This window comes from Lemur catta, chromosome 11, assembly GCF_020740605.2.
Source record: "Lemur catta isolate mLemCat1 chromosome 11, mLemCat1.pri, whole genome shotgun sequence".
NCBI lineage: Eukaryota > Metazoa > Chordata > Mammalia > Primates > Lemuridae > Lemur > Lemur catta.
This window is the reverse complement of record NC_059138.1, coordinates 84284548-84305878: the sequence shown is the minus strand read 5'-3', so window position 1 is coordinate 84305878 and position 21331 is coordinate 84284548. Positions and strand designations below refer to the sequence as shown.

Genomic DNA, 21331 nt, shown 5'->3' with positions numbered 1-21331 from the left:
ATGAGTAAAGGCATATGAGCTAGGTCTTATGATAGGCTCCAAACAATGAAGACCTATGCTAACAGGTATATGAGTATATTTTGGTGTGTATACACACATATATATATATACATACATGTAAACATTAATTTTTCCCTTCTGTCTACTTTTTAAAAAACTATCTGTCATTCATTCTCTCCTGCCTCATATTTACCCTTCCTTCCCAGTCTTATCTTTTGGGCCTCAAGTCCTTTGTCAGACCAAATCTGACAAATCACACACACAAAATAAAGACCTAGGGCCTTTAAGATCCTTAATTTTACTAGAACAAGTATCAAAGTGCCTACATTCTAGTTTCTCCTCAATTTAGCAGTCATTAGCCTTCAAGAGAACCATGCTGTTCTCATCCTGAAAAGATAAGCTTGAGAGATTTTAAATTTTAGATAGGAGTATGATATGACACCCCCACACCCACAAATATTAACAGCAGCTTACCTTATTAATTCTAGTTGTGCAAGTTCCTGATTTGCTTGAAATATAGGTTTTTTAGTGAAGAGTTCACCAAGGATACATCTAATGGAAAAAATACCCATGATTACCAAATGATCTGATTTTAATTTACCACCAAAAGGCTCAAATAAAATAAACCAGCCAATAAGCCTCTCTTACCCACAGCTCCATACATCAATAGCTGGTGTATATCGTTCTTCTCCCAGTAGCAGCTCAGGTGGACGGTACCATAAAGTGATGACCTTGTTAGTATATGGCCGACTAAAAAACACAGAAAGCACTCTTTAAAGTTAGTTATTTGTTGGAATAAGAGAGATTATCTTAGGAAATATTATTTTAGCATATCAAAACAATCCTAGAAACCTAATTAAAAACCACTTTCATCTGCCTACTAAAAAATACAGATATACTAAAGCATCTGATATCTGATCATAAAATGCATGAGAGCAACCTGATTAACTGAAAAATTCCCTTAATATATAAATATAAAAAGTAGTTGACTGGTATTAATTGTCATTTGGTCAAAGAAAAGTCTTTATATCAACTGTTGAGTACTGTTTTTATTTTCCATAAAAATGTTTAAAGGGATTAACTAATTTAAAGGGAGTGATTCTGACCAAATCTGACAAATTACTAGTGGGTGACAAGATACAGTTCAAATTGGAACTACCTAACAAAAGTTTTCAACTGAGCATATCTTTGGAAATTTTTCATTCATTTTTGACTCTGGTATGTGAACAGAAAATACAGAAATGCAGACCACAATAGCTGAGGTCCATTCTGCAGAAAACCACTAGCAATGGGTATGGTACTTTAACAGTTAATTTCTTTGTCGCCTTCTAACAAGAGGACATATACATACTGCTACCTCTTTATTTGCCATAGAAGAGGTTATCTTGTCAAGTCATATAAGGGTCAAGTTTGACCACCACAGTAGGAATTCTTTGGCAGAGTGTTTTCAGTCCTCAGAGAACAGTCACACTCTAGCTGATTCATATGAATGAAGAGGGTCCTAAGAAGTCAGAAGAAGTTCTTCAACCGATCTTGTGGTTACAGTGTATACTTCAGGGTGGTTATGTATGTTTTTAAATCAATTCTAAACCTCTCCTTATTTGCAGATGTTTTCCACATGACAAGGACTCAAAGGCCATATCCTACGAAATTCCCCAGGAAGGCTGTATTCCAAGCCCATGTACCTGAGGTTGGCTTGGACCTGGCCCAGTTTTGGAGAAAGGAAAAGGACCATACAATTTAGAAAGCAATTCCCTCTTATCAACTATAGATCTAAAGGTCTAGGCTGCATAAGATCTGTCTGACCTACTCTGCCCTTACCCAGCCAAATTTCTCCAAAACATTTAAACACTAGTATTATAAGCTATCAATATGGGCATTACAGCATTACCACAGACAGATCTATTAGTAATAGTGTTCCAAAGCTAGAAAAAAATTTTTAATTGACTTTTGGAAAAATTGTGAAAATAAAGAGAATAGTCTAAGATGAATTTATTTAGGGGGTACATGTGCAGATTTATAACATGGATATATTGTGTAGTGGTAAAGTCTTGGCTTTTTGTGTAACCCTCACCTGATTGGTGTACACAGTACTCATTAAGTGATTTCTCATCCCCCATACCCTCCCGTCCTCCCAAGTTTGTAATGTCTCTTATTCCACTCTCTATGTCCATGTGTACTCATTATTTAGCTCCCACTTGTAAGTGAGAACATGTGGGATTTGACTTTCTGTTGCTGAGTTAGTGCAATTGGTCATTAAATATGAAATGTCCGATTTTGAATCAAAAGTTTATTGTATCTCAAGCAAAAAGCAGTACAATTAATCAAAATATGTGCCTAAACTATTGACAAAGTTTTGCCACCTTAACGGTAGCTTATTTATGCCAGCAGCAAAGAAGCCTGGAGAGCGAGTGGTGATGAAATTGTGAAAGGCATTTTCCACAGCCTGTTGAGCACTGAATATTTTTCCTTGCAAGAAGTGGTCCAAAGCCTGGAAGAAGTGGTAATCAGTTGGTGTAAGGGCTGGCGAATGTGGTGGATAACAGAGAGTTTTCAAGTCTAAACTGTGTAGTTTGAGCAGCACTATTTGTGCAACATGTGGTTGAGTGTTGTCTTGCAAGAGGATTGGCCTGTCTCTATTGACCAATCTCGGCTTTAATCGCAGGCATCCTCATCAGTTCATCCAGTTGGTTGCAGTAGACATACACTCTAATCCATTGACCAGGTTTCATGAAGCTGTGGTCGGTAATAACAGCGCTAGACCACCAGACACCATTAGCTTTTCTTGATAAATATTCAGTTTTGGACTGTGTTTCAGCACTTAATCTTTATCTAACCATTGTGTCAAATGCTTGCTATTGTCAAAAAGAATCCAATTTTCACCACATGTAACAATACGGTATAGAAATGGTTCACCTTTATGTTGTGACAGCAAAGAAAGGCAAGCCTTGAGATGAATTCTCTTCTGACGCTCATTTAATTCATGCGGTACCCATCCATCCAGCTTCTTTACCTTGTTCATTTGTTTCAAACAGCCCAACACTGTTGGAATAGTTAACATCAAACTATGCTGCCAATTTACGCATAGGCTGGGATGGATTCGCTTCCACTATAGCTTTCAGCTCATCATTATCCACCTTGGTCTCAGGTCGCTCATGTGGCTTATTTTTAAGATTAAAATCACCAGAACATAACTTCTCAAACCACTGACATACTGTATGTTCATTAGCTACATCCTTCCCAAACACTTCATTGATATTTCTAGCCGTCTGTGCTGCATTGGTTCTACCACAGAACTCATATTTGAAAATACCTCAGATTTTTTATTTATCCATGGTTTCATAAAAATTGCTCTAAAGGAAAATTTGACAGATAATCACAAGCCAAACCATGCATTAAAGAATGAGGATGTACCTTCACGATAAAAATAAAGTAAGAAATATCAATGTGAAATGTCAGAGATATCAACTTTCAAACTTAGTACACTTAAAGAAATCAGACATTTCATACTTAACCTCCAGTTTCGTCTACATTGCTGCAAAAGACATGGTTTCATTCTTTCTTATGGCTGAGTAGTATTCTGTGGTGTATACATATACCATACTTTCTTTATCAAATCATAAGATGAATGATAGAAAATTAGGCTTAGATTTTTCTAACATTGTTAATGTACTTAGTGATTTCTGTTTATTGAAATCACTTACCTTCACATAATGAGAAAGTCTTTTAAACTTTAGCTACTCTGAGCTGAACTTAATCGTTCTTTAAAAATATGATCACCTCTTCTGCCTTAACCCCTTTTAAATTTGAAATTCCTGTTTCAAATTTCAATATTAAATTTGAAAGTCCTGTATTTCCAACACAACATAATGAAAGGCCCAGCTCCATAAAGTTTAATCTTTATTAACAAAAATTTATCTTCACATTCTTAAATTTATATCATAGTTACTACTGTTCTAAACTCTCAATTTTATATTTTCTATCTTCCCAGAAAGTCAAAAGACTCCACCATCATTCTTTTTTATGAACCTCACACATCAAGCCCAGAACAATGCCAGGCACAGAGGAGGAATCTTAATGTACATGGCTCTATGACTTTAGGTCACATACATGAATTAGCTTGGTGGGAAAACAAAATTTGTGAGAATGTGACAACTAGTTTCTAAAACATTTCAAGGGTCTATAAACATCTGAAATCTATGGTCATGCTATGAAAGTACTAGATAACTAGTCTCAATGAAATGTGTAAATTCATATAAATCTATCTGCAAATAGTTAATTTTAAAATCTTTTTATTTATTTATTTTTTTTTTTGAGACAGAGTCTCACTTTGTTGCCCGGGCTAGAGTGAGTGCCGTGGCATCAGCCTAGCTCACAGCAACCTCAAACTCCTGGGCTTAAGCGATCCTACTGCCTCAGCCTCCCGAGTAGCTGGGACTACAGGCATGCGCCACCATGCCCAGCTAATTTTTTTTTCTATATATATTTTTAGTTGTCCAGATAATTTCTTTCTATTTTTAGTAGAGACGAGGTCTCACTCAGGCTGGTCTCGAACTCCTGACCTGGAGATCCACCCGCCTCGGCCTCCCCAGAGTGCTAGGATTACAGGCGTGAGCCACCGCGCCCGGCAAAATCTTTTTATTTTTTAAAAATATTTTTAATGTTTTCCATTTTAAAAAATATTTTTTAAAAAAGTATTGAATTATGGAGAGACTATACAAATTCAGATGAGTAGAAATTCTTTCATTTTCATTTCATTTCAGATTGATGTATGCCTTTCATAAAACAAAGTACCATAAACATTTTTCTTTATATTCGGTGAAGTATCAACAGAGTAGAGATCAAAGATTTTCTATCTGGTGATAGATTCTAATATTTTGACTCTAAATAATCCTAGGAATTCCAGAGATCAGGGAACAGGGGAGACAACATATGGCTATGGCCTTCCCTATCTTAGGGCCTGGCAAGCAGCAATGTATCTATAACAAAGCAAGCACTGCTATAGGGTGTGTCCCCATGCTAGCATGTGACCCATCCTTCTTTTTGGCCTGGATATATAAAAAGCAAATCAGATACTCAGAGCAAGATCCTAGGCCCTTGAAGTACTTGAGGGTTCTAGATAATCCCAGTTAAAAGTTACAAAGCAGAGTTGCTGTCTTTGTTAAAGATCATTCTAAGAAATGAAGAAAGAATCATATAAACTACTGTAAATTATACATCAAAATAGATCCTAAATCCAGGTTGTAGGAATAGATTGTAAATTTATAATAAATTCTAAATGTTAATTAGGATTTTAAATTTTAATTTAAATTAGAAATAAATCCTAAATTTTTCATGGTTTCAACAGCTACAACCACAGTCCAAGCTATTATTATCCTTTCACTGGTATAAATGCAACAATACCTTAACTGGTTTCCTTGCCTCTGTCTCTAGTTCCTTTTCCTCACTTCTTTTTTAAGTGTTTTTTAGAAGCATAAAACTAGATCATAAAACCTACTTGCTTAAAACTGTCCAGAGATTTCACCACTGCAACTAAATAAAATTTAAACTTTTAGCTCAGTTGATAAAACTATGTGTATACTGAGGACCTCACCTCCTATCATACTGAGCAACTTTTTAACCCTTAAACCTACCAAGTCTGCTCCCAGGCTATGTACTTGCTGAATTCCTTCTACTTTCTACTTGGAATGTTCTTTGCCTGGGTGTTCATTAAGTTTTTCCTTTCTCATCACTCAGGTCGTAGCTCCAATTTACTTCCTCAGAGGTCTATCCTAACTGCCCTAGTGAAAATTACCCAATCAGCCACTACCACTCCTACTTGGACCCTAGGGTCACTATTTTATTTGCTCTGTAGCACTTAGTATTTTAAATTCTTTACCCCACATGTGTTTTATCTAACTTCCCTCATCATCACGTAAATGAGACAAGTAATTTGATCTTTCATAGCTCTATCTCTAACATCTAGCTAAAAGGTATTACCTAGGTCAGTGTCTGGAACACTGTAAGCACTTATTAATACTTTTAATCCAAAGATTTATATTATACCATAACTACATAACAATAAACACTACCTTTTTTCTCATGCCCTTCCCCCCTTCCTATTTTCACTCCCTCTTTCCTCCTGAAATCTTCTAAGAAAAATAACTTTTATTATCTTTTACTATTACATACAAACTGCTTCTCTCTTCCTGTTTCCTGTCTCAGCAAATGGCATCACCACTTGTGGCAAAAACCCATAACTGTCCTCTAAAATTTGTTCTTCCTTTCTTCTACGACAGCTGCCCAGCTCCACTATGTTTCCCCATCCTCGCTGCATTAGGTGTGGCCACATGACTAATGCTCTCCAGTGGAACATAACCATATGTGTTAAGTGTCATTTCTAGTCCTGGCTCATTACACTCCTCCCTCCTCTTTTTTCACTTCTGGCAATAGCCTTGGAAGGCATGTGTAGAAGGTAGCAGATCTTCCAACCTAGTTTCTTGAATGACTGTATATATAGTTAAATATTCTTAATTGCGCATTGAGGTAAGCAACAACCACTCAAGATTATTAAGTGAAAAAATATATATAAACTTCTTATTCTTTAAGCCACTAAAATTTGAGGTTCTCTTTGTTACAAAAATTTAGTCTATCCTAACATTACATAAGCCATTCATCCAGTTACTTAAGCACAAACCTTACAGTAGGGGTGGAGGCAGGGATAGATCTCATAATACATATTCAACCATCAAGTTCTAGCCATTCTACGTCCTTATGATATAATTCATCTGTCTTTTCAATACCTGTGCTCATTCTCTAGTTGTAGCTATAATCATCCTATCTAGATTTATTGCAACAGCTTTCTAATTGACTTACAAAGGTCAATCCACTTTCTAAAGTGCAAAGTGACAGTATAAAATAAATGTGAATGTGTTATACCTTAAGTACACATTGCTGCCTTCTAGAGAATATCTATACAAAGCCTATAAAATACTTTATTATTTGGTTCTTGCTCCAAGAACACACCGAACCTTCAGTACCCTGAGAGGGCTGGGCAAATGCTCATTTTCCAGAGCAAGGAGATAAAGCCAGGGAGAGAACAGAGCCAACAAGAAAACTTTAAAGAAGCTAGTGTGCTTTAATTATGTTTCAAATATTTTTAATAAACTAGTTTTTAATAAACTTTTAAGTAAACTACTTTTTAGTAAGCTTTTAAAAGTTAGCATTGATAAAAGACAATGAAAATGATGGTTTTATTAAGGACAAGGAAAACTCATGATGATTTATTCAAAAATTTTGCACACTAGGTACTTTCCACCTTATTATTTAATGAGAAACAAGCAAATGTTGAAAAAGTATGCAGACAGAGGGGCTTCAATCATAAAAGCAAGTTCCAAAGGTAGGTGGAGTCAGAAGGGAACGTGGCCAATTTCAGGCATCACCCAATTCAATAGTTTATAGCATTATCAATAAAATATTCCATGTTATGATTAGACTGCTGTGTTTACAAATGTAAAGACAAAAGTAAGAGAGACTGAAACTATGTTTTGAAATGAGAAAATTTAAATCCCAGGAAAGTTAAAGCACTGTTGTAATACAAAAATAGATCATCTAAAGGCAGACAAATGAAAATCCAGAAAGCCCCCAAATGAACACAGATGATCTAGATCACAAAGAAGCAAACTGATGTGGCACTACATTTATGATGCTTTAATTTTTCATGGATTAAAAAAAAATTACATTCTTGAGGCCTGTCTACCTATTCTTTTCACAAAAAGCAAACTCCTACTGAAAAATAAACAGGACTGAAAAACATATGGTCAGGTTCTTAGGTGTTATAGAATAAATTTATATACTTAAAAAATCTAAAAACATGATATGAACAACTCCAATTTATTTCTACAATTAAAGACAAATTCCAAGTAATAAACTCAATAACCTAGCAAAACACACACACACACACACACACACACACACACACACATCCTGCACTAAATTCGAAAAACAAAACAGTAACTCCAACGAGCAGTCATTCTTGGATGGCAAAAAACTAAACTTTGTAAAGACCCAGAAATAATAATCTCAACATTAAATATTCAGAATTTCAATTTCTACTAAATACCTTCGTCTGTAAATCTCATTAACAGTTTCTGAAAAGAGGCAGGCACTATTTCTTTGTCCACTAGGGAAGTAACACCTTATTTAAAACAAACAAACAAACAAAAAAAACCCAACACTTTTTTTTAACTTTCTACCTTAGTATGGTTAACAAAATATTAAAATGTAAAGTCATCAGACTTATGAATAATAAAACTTACATGTGAAATCTCACATGATTTTAAATATTTGATGCTATCAAAATATTTTTCATTTACAGATTTCTCATTAGGTATTTAAGGAGCTTTCAAGAGGCTTAAAATAGAATGAAATTCAATACTTGCCAACCTGCTGGAAGACAAAAACTATAGCATATCTCATTTGGCAAAAATAAATTATACTTGGAGGATAAGAAGGCAGAGACAGTAAAACTCAGCAGACCCTTTGCTATAAAACAACTCTAATAATTGTCATCAGCCTAATGGTACCACTAAAGCAGACTTGAGAGGCCCCTCGCTCCCCATCTAGAAAATACTTTTAGGTAATCAAGGTTGGATTCAGGGTCTTACCAGGGAAGCACTCCAATATAATAAAAATAAACAGTCTTTCTGTCAAAAGGTCCTTAATTCTACCACTTACTGGTTGTATGATCTTGAGAATGCACTTAAATTTTCTCAATGTTCCTTTACTTTTAAAATGTGCCTAAGAATAAAGATACCTATATCACCCACTTTCTTTTATAATAATTCTTTGAAAGGGAACTATAAATAATAAAAGTGCTACACACAAATGTTAATTAAGTTTGTTCCTTCTTTTTCCTTTCTTTATGAACAACAAATATTTACTGAAACTCTGAGTTAGGCACTATGCTAAGTAAGCACTAGCAGATAGTTGAACCAAACAAACAAAAAACCACATCTGTAGCTGTTTAGAGCCTTAGAGTATGGTGGTAATATAGATATAAATTATAATAATGCACTATAAATACTGCATAGAATAATGAATAATATTCACTGAACACATACAAGAAGAAGCACTCAAGAATGCCTGAGGGATTCAGGGAAGATTGCAAAAGAGGTAATGCCTGAACTGCACACTGAAGGGAAAAAACCAAATTTGTCAGGCTAAGGTAATAGGAAGTATAATTCCCTACAAAAGGAAACAGCTTATGTAGATTCAGAGAAGCATTCAAGAGCACAGCATATTTAGAGAACTACAAATAGTTAACAACACTATTATCTAAGGGGCCTGGGGATGGCAGTGGATAAGAACGGTGGGAGAGAAGAACAGTAAGGAGAAAAACCAAAGGCAGGGGATCAATAAAATTTTATTTACACTGGTCTGTATGAGACATAATCTGTATGTAAGGGTGACTGTATACCCTTAACCAAAATAGGAAATAAAGTTAAAGGAGCAGACTTTTTCCTGGAGAATAGGATAGACAGGTTTTATAAAAATGTTTGCGGTACCAGATCATCTAGATGGAGATATCCAATAAACACACAGCTTTAGAGACCAGAAGAAAGATCAAGACTTGAAATTTAGATTTGCAAGTGCTCAGCATTAAGGACATGGGTTAGATTCTCCTAACACGAGAAGGTGGCAACTCTTTATCCTAAAGAATTAAACTGCCTTTCTCATTTTATATGCTCAAAAACTAGACTATTCAATCAGGGCTGAAGGAAGTACAATATAATCTTGATCTTACAGTTAAGTCAGTGATCTAAATGACACTGCCATTCTTGAAATGTCTTTAGTCATGTTATTCATTGTTATTCATATGTTATTAGTAATCTTTTTTAGCATGGTTCCAATCTTGTCCAGGGCCTCCCAGAAGATCCTTTGTATTACCTGGAATCTCCAAAACTCCCTGCACTGACCTACATCAGGAGGGTCCTCCAGATTAGCAAAACTTTCTACCAAATCAGAATTAATCATGAACGCATTCAATTTTTTAGGTCATATAAAATTTAAAAAAGAATAAAATATGGTACCCATCTCTAAAATGACTATAGTTCTAGATCTAGTAACGAGACAGGACACAAGTAATGATAACCAGCGTAATGCTAGCAATTATAATGCTGAATAATTTTATCCAGTCCTTAGGTAAGTAGCAATAGGTAATACTGTCTTCCTCTGCCATTAATAGCTATAGCTTTGGAAATATTTAGTTTTGCTTTTAATGGCAATTTTCTGAAAAGCCACTAGATGGCGATACTGCCTTGAAAAAGGTGTCTGTTTTGGAAGTGTGGTATTAGCCAACTAGTCTCCTTACTGCATCATCATATTTGGTTATAGTTTTAAAAACTATTTTATTTTGATCACAGTGATTTTTAGAACCGTGATAATATGTTTTTGATATGCTATAAATTAATATTTTGGAGATTTTAAATCCTTCACCTTAAGTTAAGAATAATGAGCCCCAGAGAGATTGTGATTTGCCCAAGATTACACAAATGGTTAAATGGTAATGCCAGATTAGAGCCAAGGTTTCCTGATTTAGGATTATGGGTTTTATGTTACAATCACACAAAGAAAGAAAGACACTCCACCCTTTGGAAAAGCACTGGAGCAGTGACCTGGTAAAATAAAAACTCAGAAGAGGGAAATATTGTTGCTAGTAGTCTCAAAGAAGGTTGTATTCAAAATAGGTACTGAAAGATGAACAGATAATGAAGAAAAGGGTTAAAAAAAAAGTTCCACAGTTCCCAGTGCAGAATGGGATGAAGTATCAATACTGATGTTCAAAATGAGAAAATGATTCAAGTTTAAAGAAACCATTTGCCCGCTAATTTTAACCCAGTGGTTCTTCTACTATAGCACACGTCGGATGAGATTCATATTGGTCATAAACCCCCACGTACTACTAGATGTAAGTCTACCCAGTTTTCCTCAAATTCAAAAAAAGTATATCCAAAATCAAATGAGTGACAGAGAGATGGCTGATGCTACTATAGTGATAAACTGCAATCTCCATTTTGAAACTAAAAACTTTAAATTATTGAACATTTCAGTTATTCTGTCTACAGTAGCTAATTACTTAGAAAATACTTCAAAGTTGACTTAACATTTGCATGGGTAGCTATATTATGGTAAAGCCTTACCTTGCTTTCTGTTTATAATAACAAAGTAGAAATATGAATGAAACATCAGATATGTATTTCAAGAAATATCTAAGAAATTTGGGAAAATACAATAAATCTGCTAAAGGTAGATTTCTTTTTTTCCTTTTCTTTTTAATTTTTTTTTTATTTCAGCATATTACAGGGGCACAAATGTTTAGGTTACACATATTGCCTTTGTCCCACCCAAGTCAGAGCTTCAAGCATGTCCATCCCCCAGATGGTGTGCACCGCACCCATTAGGTGTGTATATACCCATCCCCTACTCCCCCCTCCATCTGCCCAACACCCAATGACTGTTATTACTATATGTGCACTTAAGTGTTGATCATTTAATATCAATTCGATGGTGAATACATGTGGTGCTTGTTTTCCCATTCTTGGGATACTTCACTTAATAGAATGGGTTCCAGCTCTCTCCAGGATAATACAAGAGGTGCTAGATCACCACTGTTTTTTGTGGCTGAGTAGAACTTCATGGTATAGTATCACATTTTATTAATCCACTCATGTATTGATGGGCACTTGGATTGTTTCCGCATCTTTCCAATTGTGAACTGTGCTGCTATAAACATTCGAGTGCAGATGTCTTTTTTATAGAATGTCTTTTTTTCTTTGGGGTAGATGCCCAGTAATGGGATTGCTGGATCAAACGGTAGTTCTACTTGTAGCTCTTTGAGGTATCTCCATATTGCTTTCCACAGAGGTTGCACTAGTTTGCAGTCCCACCAAGCAGTGTATGAGTGTTCCTATCTCTCCGCATTCACGCCAACATTTATTGTTTTGGGACTTTTTGATAAAGGCCATTCTCACTGGAGTTAAGTGATACCTCATTGTGGTTTTGATTTGCATTTCCCTGATGATTAGAGATGTTGAGTGTTTTTTGATATGTTTGTTGGCCATTAGTCTATCTTCTTTTGAAAAGTTTCTGTTCATGTCCTTTGCCCACTTTTTGATAGGGTTGTTTGATTTTCTTCTTGCTGGTTTTCCTGAGTTCTATATAGATTCTAGTTATCAGCCCTTTATTGGATGTGTAGCATGCGAATATTTTCTCCCATTCTATAGGTTGTCTGTTTGCTCTCCTGACAGTTTCCTTGGCTATGCAGAAGCTTTTTAATTTGATCAGGTCCCATTTATTTATTTTTGTTGTTGCTGTGATTGCCTTTGCAGTCTTCTTCATAAATTCTTTGCCTAGGCCAATGTCTATAAGAGTTTTTCCAACATTTTCTTCTAGAATTCTTATAGTTTCATGCCTTAGGTTTAATGCTAAAGGTAGATTTCTTTTAAGATCAGTATATTATTAAGATTCACTGGGAAAAAAATATTTTAAAGGTATTTCATTATGTTAATATTAAGCCTAATTCTCCAATGGATTTTAAAGAAATTACAATTACTTTAATCTAAAAAAAGGAGAGGTTTTAAAGGAGTATATAAACCCCTTAAGGATATTTGCTTATCAAACAAAATGACACATCAAGTTTTTCTCTTATAAATTTAATTGAGCAGAAAAATTCAGTATACATTACCTGAGATACAAAGTTATGGGATTTAAGATTTCCTGCTTCTTGAAACTCAGTACTCCTGCATCAATCCAGCAGGGCAATGGGGACCATGGCCCAAGTGAATATGCCACACCCCTGGCACTCCACTGGAACCCAAAATTGCATTTTAAAATGAAAATCAATGGGAAATGAAGTTTGATATACAAAATTTGGCTTTAGTCAGTTTTTCTTGAACATATCTATTCCAAATATACACAAATATCTGTATAACATGAATCTATTACATGAAAATGATAATTAGCTATTTTCCACCTCTACTGAAACCTAACAAGAACATAAGGGGATTTATATTCAAGTACGATAGACACATAGTTGTATTAAGGATAATCTAACTAAAGCGAAATCTCAATTACCCAGCTTAGCAGATAGAACCCTTAATTAATCAGAATTTCTCCCAAAGAAATAGCCACAGAAATTTAGTCATTCAAAAAATATACTTCAAGTGAAGTTTTGGATTAAATACATATTCAGACCCCCCTTTTTTTTTTCAATTTCTACCAAGAGGCAGTATTGTATATGATGGAAAGAATGAAAAATTGGGAGCTGAAAACCTTAAGCCCTTAGCTCTGCCAACATTTTTTGACCTTTTTAAAGTCACTCAACCATTCACAACAGCCAAGATACAGAATCAACCAACAGATAAATGGATAAAGAAAATATGGCATATATGCACAATGGAATACTATCAACAAAGAAATCCCGCCATTTATGACAACATGGATAAACCTGAAGGAATTAATGTTAAGTGAAATACGCTAGACACAGAAAGACAAATACTGCAAGATTTCACTTATATATGGAATCTAAAAAAGTTGAACTCATAGAAGTATAGAGTAGTGTTGGTTACCAGAGGTTAGGGGCCTGGGGGTCAGGGCATGCTGGTCAAAGAATACAAAAGTTCAGTTAGACAGGGGGAATAAATTCAAGTGGTCTATTGTACAGCATGGTGACTATAGTTACCAACAATGTACTGTATTCTTTAAAATTGCCGAGAGATTTTTAAGTGTTCTCACCACAAAAAAATAGATCAGGTAATGCATATGTTAATTAGTTCAATTTAGCCATTCCACAATATATACATATTTCAAAGCAAGTTGTACATGATAAATATATACAATTTTGTCAATTAAAAAATAATAATAAATAAAGTCACTCAGCCCTTTCTGGGTCTCAGTTTTCTCAAATACAAAATGAGGGATACAGCTTTTAAGCTCTAGAACAGTTCTAAACTTTTAAAAAAACCATATAACCCTTTCTTAAAATAAAATATTAATTGTAAATGAAGTAGGTAAAACAGATAAAAACACAGTAACTCCAGTGAAAGTAGGTATAGAGAACTGGAGCCCTGTCCATCACAACTCTGTCCACAATGTACTTTCTGAGTGGTTTCTACTGGATCCAAAACACACCACTTGAAAACTTCCACTACAGAAAACACTAAACAATGAAAATAATTTTCAGAATAATGTCATAAAATTAAAAATAGACTTTTCACTCTGAAAATTCAAGTAAGAGTTTTTGTCTATTTCTTCAACTAACCAGACTCTGGCAAAGATTCACTAAAAGGAAACACCTGTTTCTAAGAATTTCAATCAACTATGTTTCACCATTAAATTAGGGGGAGTAAGAAACAAAAAAAACCTCAGGTGATGGGTACACCAAAAGCCCAGACTCCAACACTATACAATATATACATGTAATGGAATTCAACTTGTATCCCCTAAACCTGTAAAAATAATAATGATAGAATTATGGTGATACTAAAGAACTGACAGACCTGTCATAAAGAATTTTAAAATTTAAAATACATAGAAATAAATGTGAAAATAAAGACAGGAAAGAAAAATAGGCTAAAAATCACTAGAGATTTCTTAAGTCCAATTATGGAATTTTTTACTTAAAATCCCCTGATACAAAATATTTTATTTTTAAATTCTGTATCAGTTCTAATGTGAGGCATATTTCACTATCAACAGGCACAAAGGGAGCCAAGTAGGATATATACCTCCAACTTTAGCCACAGAACTTCTACCTTTTCCTGTCTTACACACTGAACTGTCTCACAATAGTTTGTTTAAATACAGTGTTTTAGGGAGTTTAAAAAAAACTGTAGATATAACTAAAAAAACCTTGAAGTTTAAAATAATAATTAAAACAAAGTTTATAAGTTTAAACAGGCAATTTACAAAGCATATACTAAGCTTTTTCACTCACATAAAAATTAAAAACATCTTACTGTCTGAATCTGCATTAGAAAATTAAGCATGAATTTCAAAAATTCATGAGTTCATTTCAGCCACATTTAAAGCTGCATATTTTTTTAAAAATCGTATTTACTTGTGTTTAAAAATCAATTATTTTTAAATTGAGATAAATACACAAAATTTTGTAATTAAAATAGTCAACCCAACATATTAAAATTTCACTGTTTTGTATATTTAACCATGAAAAGTAAATTTCCCTTAAACTATCAATAAGGTGTTCATAGTATAGTTTCTACAACTGGACTCTATAGTATTTACTTGAAAGTACTCTTACCTTTCTTCTGAGCTATACAATCGTGCAAGTCCAAAATCTGCAAGTTTTATTTGCCCTCTGGTGGAAATAAGACAAAATGAAAAAAGGTGAATTGATAATACACATTTACATTTTATCCCTAGCACTAATCAAAAATATATTTAAATAAACTTCAGCTTTGCTCATACTGCAGTATCATCAAGGTCATAGAGGGAAAGGCAAGTAATAGATAAATTCACAAGATAAGGTAAACAATTAGTACCTTGTTTTGGATAGTTTTAGTTACTAATTATTATTATAGTAGTACTATTAGTATTACCATTATAAGTACTATTATTATAATAGTTATAGTAGAATAGTATTTCAGTACTATTCAGTTCCTATTTAGAAAAGTAAACTTCAATGAAAATAAACAGAATAAGGTAATTTCTATTACTTAGTAATAGGACAAATTACTTACTCAATTCAACACTGCTCAAGAACTTAGCCACATCACTTTAAATTTATGTTCAATTTTCCAGTTCTTAGAGGGGCTAAGTTCATAGAACACTTTCTGCTAATTAATGTCAGGATCACACGTGTCATTTAAACTAACAAATAGTACCAGTTATAAGAGAATTACCAGGGTTAAGGTTATGTTGTTATTGAAATATATAACATAAGTTTTAAGTGTATGTGTATATACACAGTTCAAAAAAAGTTCACTTTCCAGCTGTGAATTTTTTTTAAAAAATTCTAAAATCTATTCTTAACCTAAAGCTGAAATCGTATTACTAAGTATTAGAAGATCCATTCACATGATTTGGAAGAATATCAAACAAAAAGTCAACAAGCATTATTTTATACACATTACAAATTATTATTGGAAGTTAATTTACTTAACACAACTTTAGAGGTAACCCAAGCTGTAATATTGTTGATTATATTAAAATGGTTGTGTGAAGTAAACTGAATTTTAAATCCTTTTAAACAAAATCAAGGTATACGTTATAAATAACACTCATTTTATATATATCAACCTCATATCCATACCTATTATTTAGCAGGATATTTGAACATTTAATATCCCTATGCAAAAAGTTCTTCTTATGGCAATAATCCAGTCCTTCCATGAGCTGTCTCATAAACGACTTTATGTGATTTTCATTAAAATGAACCAAGCCTGATTCCAGTAGTCCCATCAGATCATGATCCATATATTCAAACACCAGATAAAATGCACCTAAGAATGAGAATAATTAATACATTAAAGACTTATTCCAACAACTATTCTGTAAGTTCAAAACTTTTAAGAATAAAATGCTGGTGGGGAGGGGAAATCCTTGAAAAGAAGTGCTACTTTATTACTTTAACATTCATCTTTCTCTGAATTTAATATCAGTAAATAAATCCCAATAAAAATTCTAACCCACTTTCCTCTCCTAAAGAAAACCACTAGGATTCAAAAAAAGCAGCCCTATGATTTTCAAATTGCATAGTTTCTGGATATAATTAATGTTAAAATAAATTCTTAACTGTTTTAGATATCAAACAAATTGTCTCTTGGCAGAAGCTAAATGAAACCAGTATAGCACATCAAAAAAAATTTAGCCAGATGGAGTTTAGGTGACTTCTCTTAAACCTTCAATAAACATATAATTTAATTGTGTTTATACAGCTCCACAGTATTTGAAATCAGAATATTTAGAAAATATATATAATTTGAAATTACAACTTAGTTATATAGAGAAATATAAAGTCAGTAAAGTTTTATTTAGCAATTCAAGAATGAAAAGCTAGTAAAACTCATTACATCTGTCTGTGAACAAGAAAAACTCTAACATCATGACAAAAAAGGTATCTGAACATAGTTTATAATCAGTTCCTAATTTAAAACTGCAAAGAACGCTTAGTAGACTTGCAATAGGAGTCTTTTTTTTTTTTTTTTGAGACAGAGTCTCGCTCTGTTGCCCGGGCTAGAGTGAGTGCCGTGGCGTTAGCCTAGCTCACAGCAACCTCGAACTCCTGGGCTTAAGCGATCCTACTGCCTCAGCCTCCCGAGTAGCTGGGACTACAGACATGCGCCACCATGCCTGGCTAATTTTTTTCTATATATATATATATATATATATATATATATATATATTTTAGTAGGCCAGATAATTTCTTTCTATTTTTTTTAGTAGAGACGGGGTCTCGCTCTTGCTCAGGCTGGTCTGGAACTCCTGACCTTGAGTGATCCACCCGCCTCGGCCTCCCAGAGTGCTAGGATTACAGGCGTGAGCCACCGCGCCCGGCCTAGGAGTCTTTCTTAAAGATTTATTACAGTACCTCTCTGAAATAAACAACCAATGTCTATTTAATAGGAAAACGCCCGGGTATAATATACAAGACAAAAACAGTCATTATTACTAACTCTGTTCTGGAAGTTAGTAAGTAAAATTTAAGCAAAGTATAAATACTGAAAGAGGTAAAAATAAAGTTATTGGATGAGATGACTGTTTTTCTGGATAATCCAAAAGAATAAAGAGTAGCTGAGGTGGGGTGGTGTATGCCTGTAGTCCCAGCTACTCAGAAGGCTGAGACAGGGAGATCCCTTGAGCCCAGGAGTTCAAGGCTGCAGTAAACTATGATCACGCCACTGCATTCTAGCCCCAGGTGACAGAGTGAGATCCCAATCTCAAAAAAAAAAAAGGAAGAAGTAGCTGAGATAGAGAAAAATCAATATACAAAAAACAAATGATTTCTATATGCAGCAACAATTCATTAGAAATAAAATTTATGTGATTCCACAATTAAAAAAAGCTACAAATAACTAGAAATAAACTTTAAAAAACAATTATACAAGCTCACTATGAGACATAAAATTCTGTATTTTAAAGCAATTTCAATAAAAGGACCAGTAGTTTGTTTTTTTCTTTATCTGGGTGGAAGAGGGGACTTAACTTGACAAAATAATTGAAAATGAGAAATAAAATAAACTGTCAATATGAAAAAGAATGCCTATGTCCAAAAAACGCAAGAAAAACATGTAATCTCACTATTAAAATATACAAATCAAAGCAATAATATACCACTTTTAACTAGGAGGAAATGATGTCAGAAGACAGTACACAGTATTAACAAAGGTGTGAGGTAAATAGATACTGTTATTTATAGTGTCAATAGTAAATTAGTATAAATATTCAGAAAATATAATTTGGCTATATGTATCAAAACCTTTAAAAATTACATACCCTTTTATATAACAATTGCTTTAAGCATAAGGAACTAAAGATTACAAAGATTTAGCTATATGCATGTTCACTAAAGCCATGTAACAATAAAACAAAAACATTAAGCCCCCAAAAAGGTTATTATGGTACATCTTATACCATTCTATGCAACTTTGAAAAATGTTGTAGAGGTACAATTATTAACGTGAAAATGTCACACTGAGTAAAAGTAGATTATCAAATACATATTATCTCACTATCTCTGCTGTTATTTAACATTGTGTTGGTGGTATTATATAACACAGTAAGACAAGAGAAAGCATTTAGAATTGCACAGTCCAATACTGTCGCTACTAGGAATGTGTGGCTAGTCCAAAAATGCTGTGAGTACAAAACACACTAGATTTTGAAGACCTAGCACAAAATAAAAGAAGATAAAATATCTCATTAATTTGTTACAATTACATATTAAAATGATCTATTAGCTATAGTAGCTTAAATAAAATATATTACTGAAATTAATTTCAACTGTTTCTTTTTTAAATGAGGCTACCAGATTTTTTTTCTTTTTTTTTTTTTTGAGACAGGGTCTCTTTCTGTTGCTCAGGCTAGCATGCAGTGGTATCATCATAGCTCACTGCAACCTCAAACCCCTGGACTCAAGAAATCTTGGTTCAGCCTCCTGAATAGCTAGGACTACAGGTGCACACCACCATGCCCAGCTAGTTTTTAAATTGTTTTTTGCAGAGTCGAAATCTTGCTATGTTGCCCAGGCTGGTCTCAAACTCCTGGCCTCAAGTAATGCCCTCACTTCAGCCTCCCAAAGTGCTGAGATTACAAGCATGAGCCACAGTGCCCAGCAGATATTTTAAATTAAAACATAATGGCTCACATTCTATTTCTATTAAATAGCACTGGATTAGAGGTATAAAAATTGAAATAAGACAGCTATAACTATCTCTACATGTAGATGATTATTTTTTATTCTCTGAAAAGTGAAAAACATTCAACAACAAATTATTACAAGCAGTAACAATTTAGAAAAGTAACAGAACAGAGTCATTAACTACCAGTTAAAAGACAAAATGTTAAGGCCCCCATTACAGTAATAGTTAATTAAATTTAAAAAGCATGTAAGAAATGCATAAAATCCTTCAGAGATAAACTATTAAACATTCTTACAAGACAAAAAGTACACATGTACAATGGACAGGAGGGCTTGACACGATAAAGACGTCAAATTTCCCTAAGTTAATTTATAAACAAGCCCAATTTTTCAAAATACTAGTTTTTTTTCTATTACATAAATCCCACACAGAAAAATAACTATGAAAGTATAGCAAGGTAAACACCTGAAAGACAAAGGGGGTACAGGCACTAGCTGTACCAGATATTAAACCAGTATAAATTCCTATAATTAAAAAGTGTGGGGCTCAGTGCAGTGGCTCATGCCTGTAATCCTAATGCTTTGGGAAGCCAAGGCAGGAGGATAGCTTAAGGTCAGGAGTTCAACACCAGCCTGAGCAAGAGCAAGATCCCCACCTCTACAAAAAATAGAAAAATTAGCTGGGTGTGGTGGCATATGCCTGTGGTCCCAGCTACTCGGAGAGGCTGAGGTAAGAGGATCGCTTAAGCCCAGGAGTTTGAGGTTGCAGTGAGCTATGATGATACCACTGCACCCTAGTGGAAGTGACAGAAAGACCCTGCTCCCCCCACCTCAAAAAAAGTATGCCACTGGTAAATAAACACGAAATAATACAAAATCCAGAACTATGCACAAGTACATGGAGAACTTCACGATAAAAACGGCATATCAATTCAGTGGGGAAAAGATGGACTTTTTAATTAGTGGCACTGGGATAACTGAATAGCCAGATAGGAAAAGATAAAACTGATCTGTCCCCTCACAATATATACCAGCATAAAAAGTAAATGAACCAGTTATCTAAGTATAAAAAATAAAATCCTAAAAGTGCTTTTTTAAATAAATCACAGAATTCCTTGATAAACTGACAGTGGGAAAAAATTACTAACTAGGAATCAGTATCAAGAAGCAATAAAAGGCAGGGCGCGGTGGCTCACACCTATAATCCTAGCACTCTGGGAGGCCAAGGCGGGAGGATCGCTCGAGGTCAGGAGTTCGAGACCAGCCTGAGCAAGAGCAAGACTCCCATCTCTACTAAAAATAGAAAGAAATGATCTGGACAGCTAAAAATATATAGAAAAAAATTAGCTAGGCATGGTGGTGCATGGCTGTAGTCCCAGCTACTTGGGAGGTGGAGGCAGGAGGATTGCTTGAGCCCAGGAGTTTGAGGTTGCTGTGAGCTAGGCTGACGGCACAGTACTCTAGCCCAGGCAACAGAGTGAGACTCTGTCTCAAACAAACAAACAAATAAAAAAAACCTGTACATGAACGTTTATAGCCACTTTGTTCATAATTGTCAAAATCTGGAAGTAACCAAAGTGTCCTTCAACAGGTGAATGGATAAACAAACTGTGGTACATCTAGACAATGGAAGATTATCTGTCAATAAAAAGAAATGAGCTTCAATCCAAAAAAAGACATGGAAGAACCTCGACTGCTAAGAGAAAGAAGCCTATCTGAAAAGGCTACATACTGTATGATTCCAACTATTCATTTATGACGTTCTGGAAAAGGCACACTATGGAGACTGTAAAAAAAAAAAAAATCAGTCATTGCCAGAGTTGCAGGAGTGGGAAGGATAAACAGCTGAACACGGGATTTTTAAGGCAGAAAAACTATTATGTGTGTTTCTGTCAGATTCTCTGTGCTTGATCTTGCCTGACTGCCTCTGTCTGTCTCTCTCTCTCTCTCTCTCACATACACACACAAATACAC

The 21331-nt window shown here is 34.3% G+C and overlaps 1 protein-coding gene across 2 annotated transcripts in view; it reads right to left on the bottom strand.

Moving 5' to 3' along the window:
- Window positions 1-21331, bottom strand: part of CDK13 (cyclin dependent kinase 13) — a 105255-nt gene that overhangs the window by 25009 nt on the left and 58915 nt on the right. For both annotated transcript variants that reach the window (XM_045565230.1, XM_045565231.1), the window contains exons 6-9: window positions 16310-16499; window positions 15299-15355; window positions 649-750; window positions 475-552 (exon numbers count right to left, since the gene is read on the bottom strand). In XM_045565230.1, the coding sequence (XP_045421186.1) occupies window positions 475-552; window positions 649-750; window positions 15299-15355; window positions 16310-16499 (427 nt within the window). The remainder of the gene's footprint in view (window positions 1-474; window positions 553-648; window positions 751-15298; window positions 15356-16309; window positions 16500-21331) is intronic.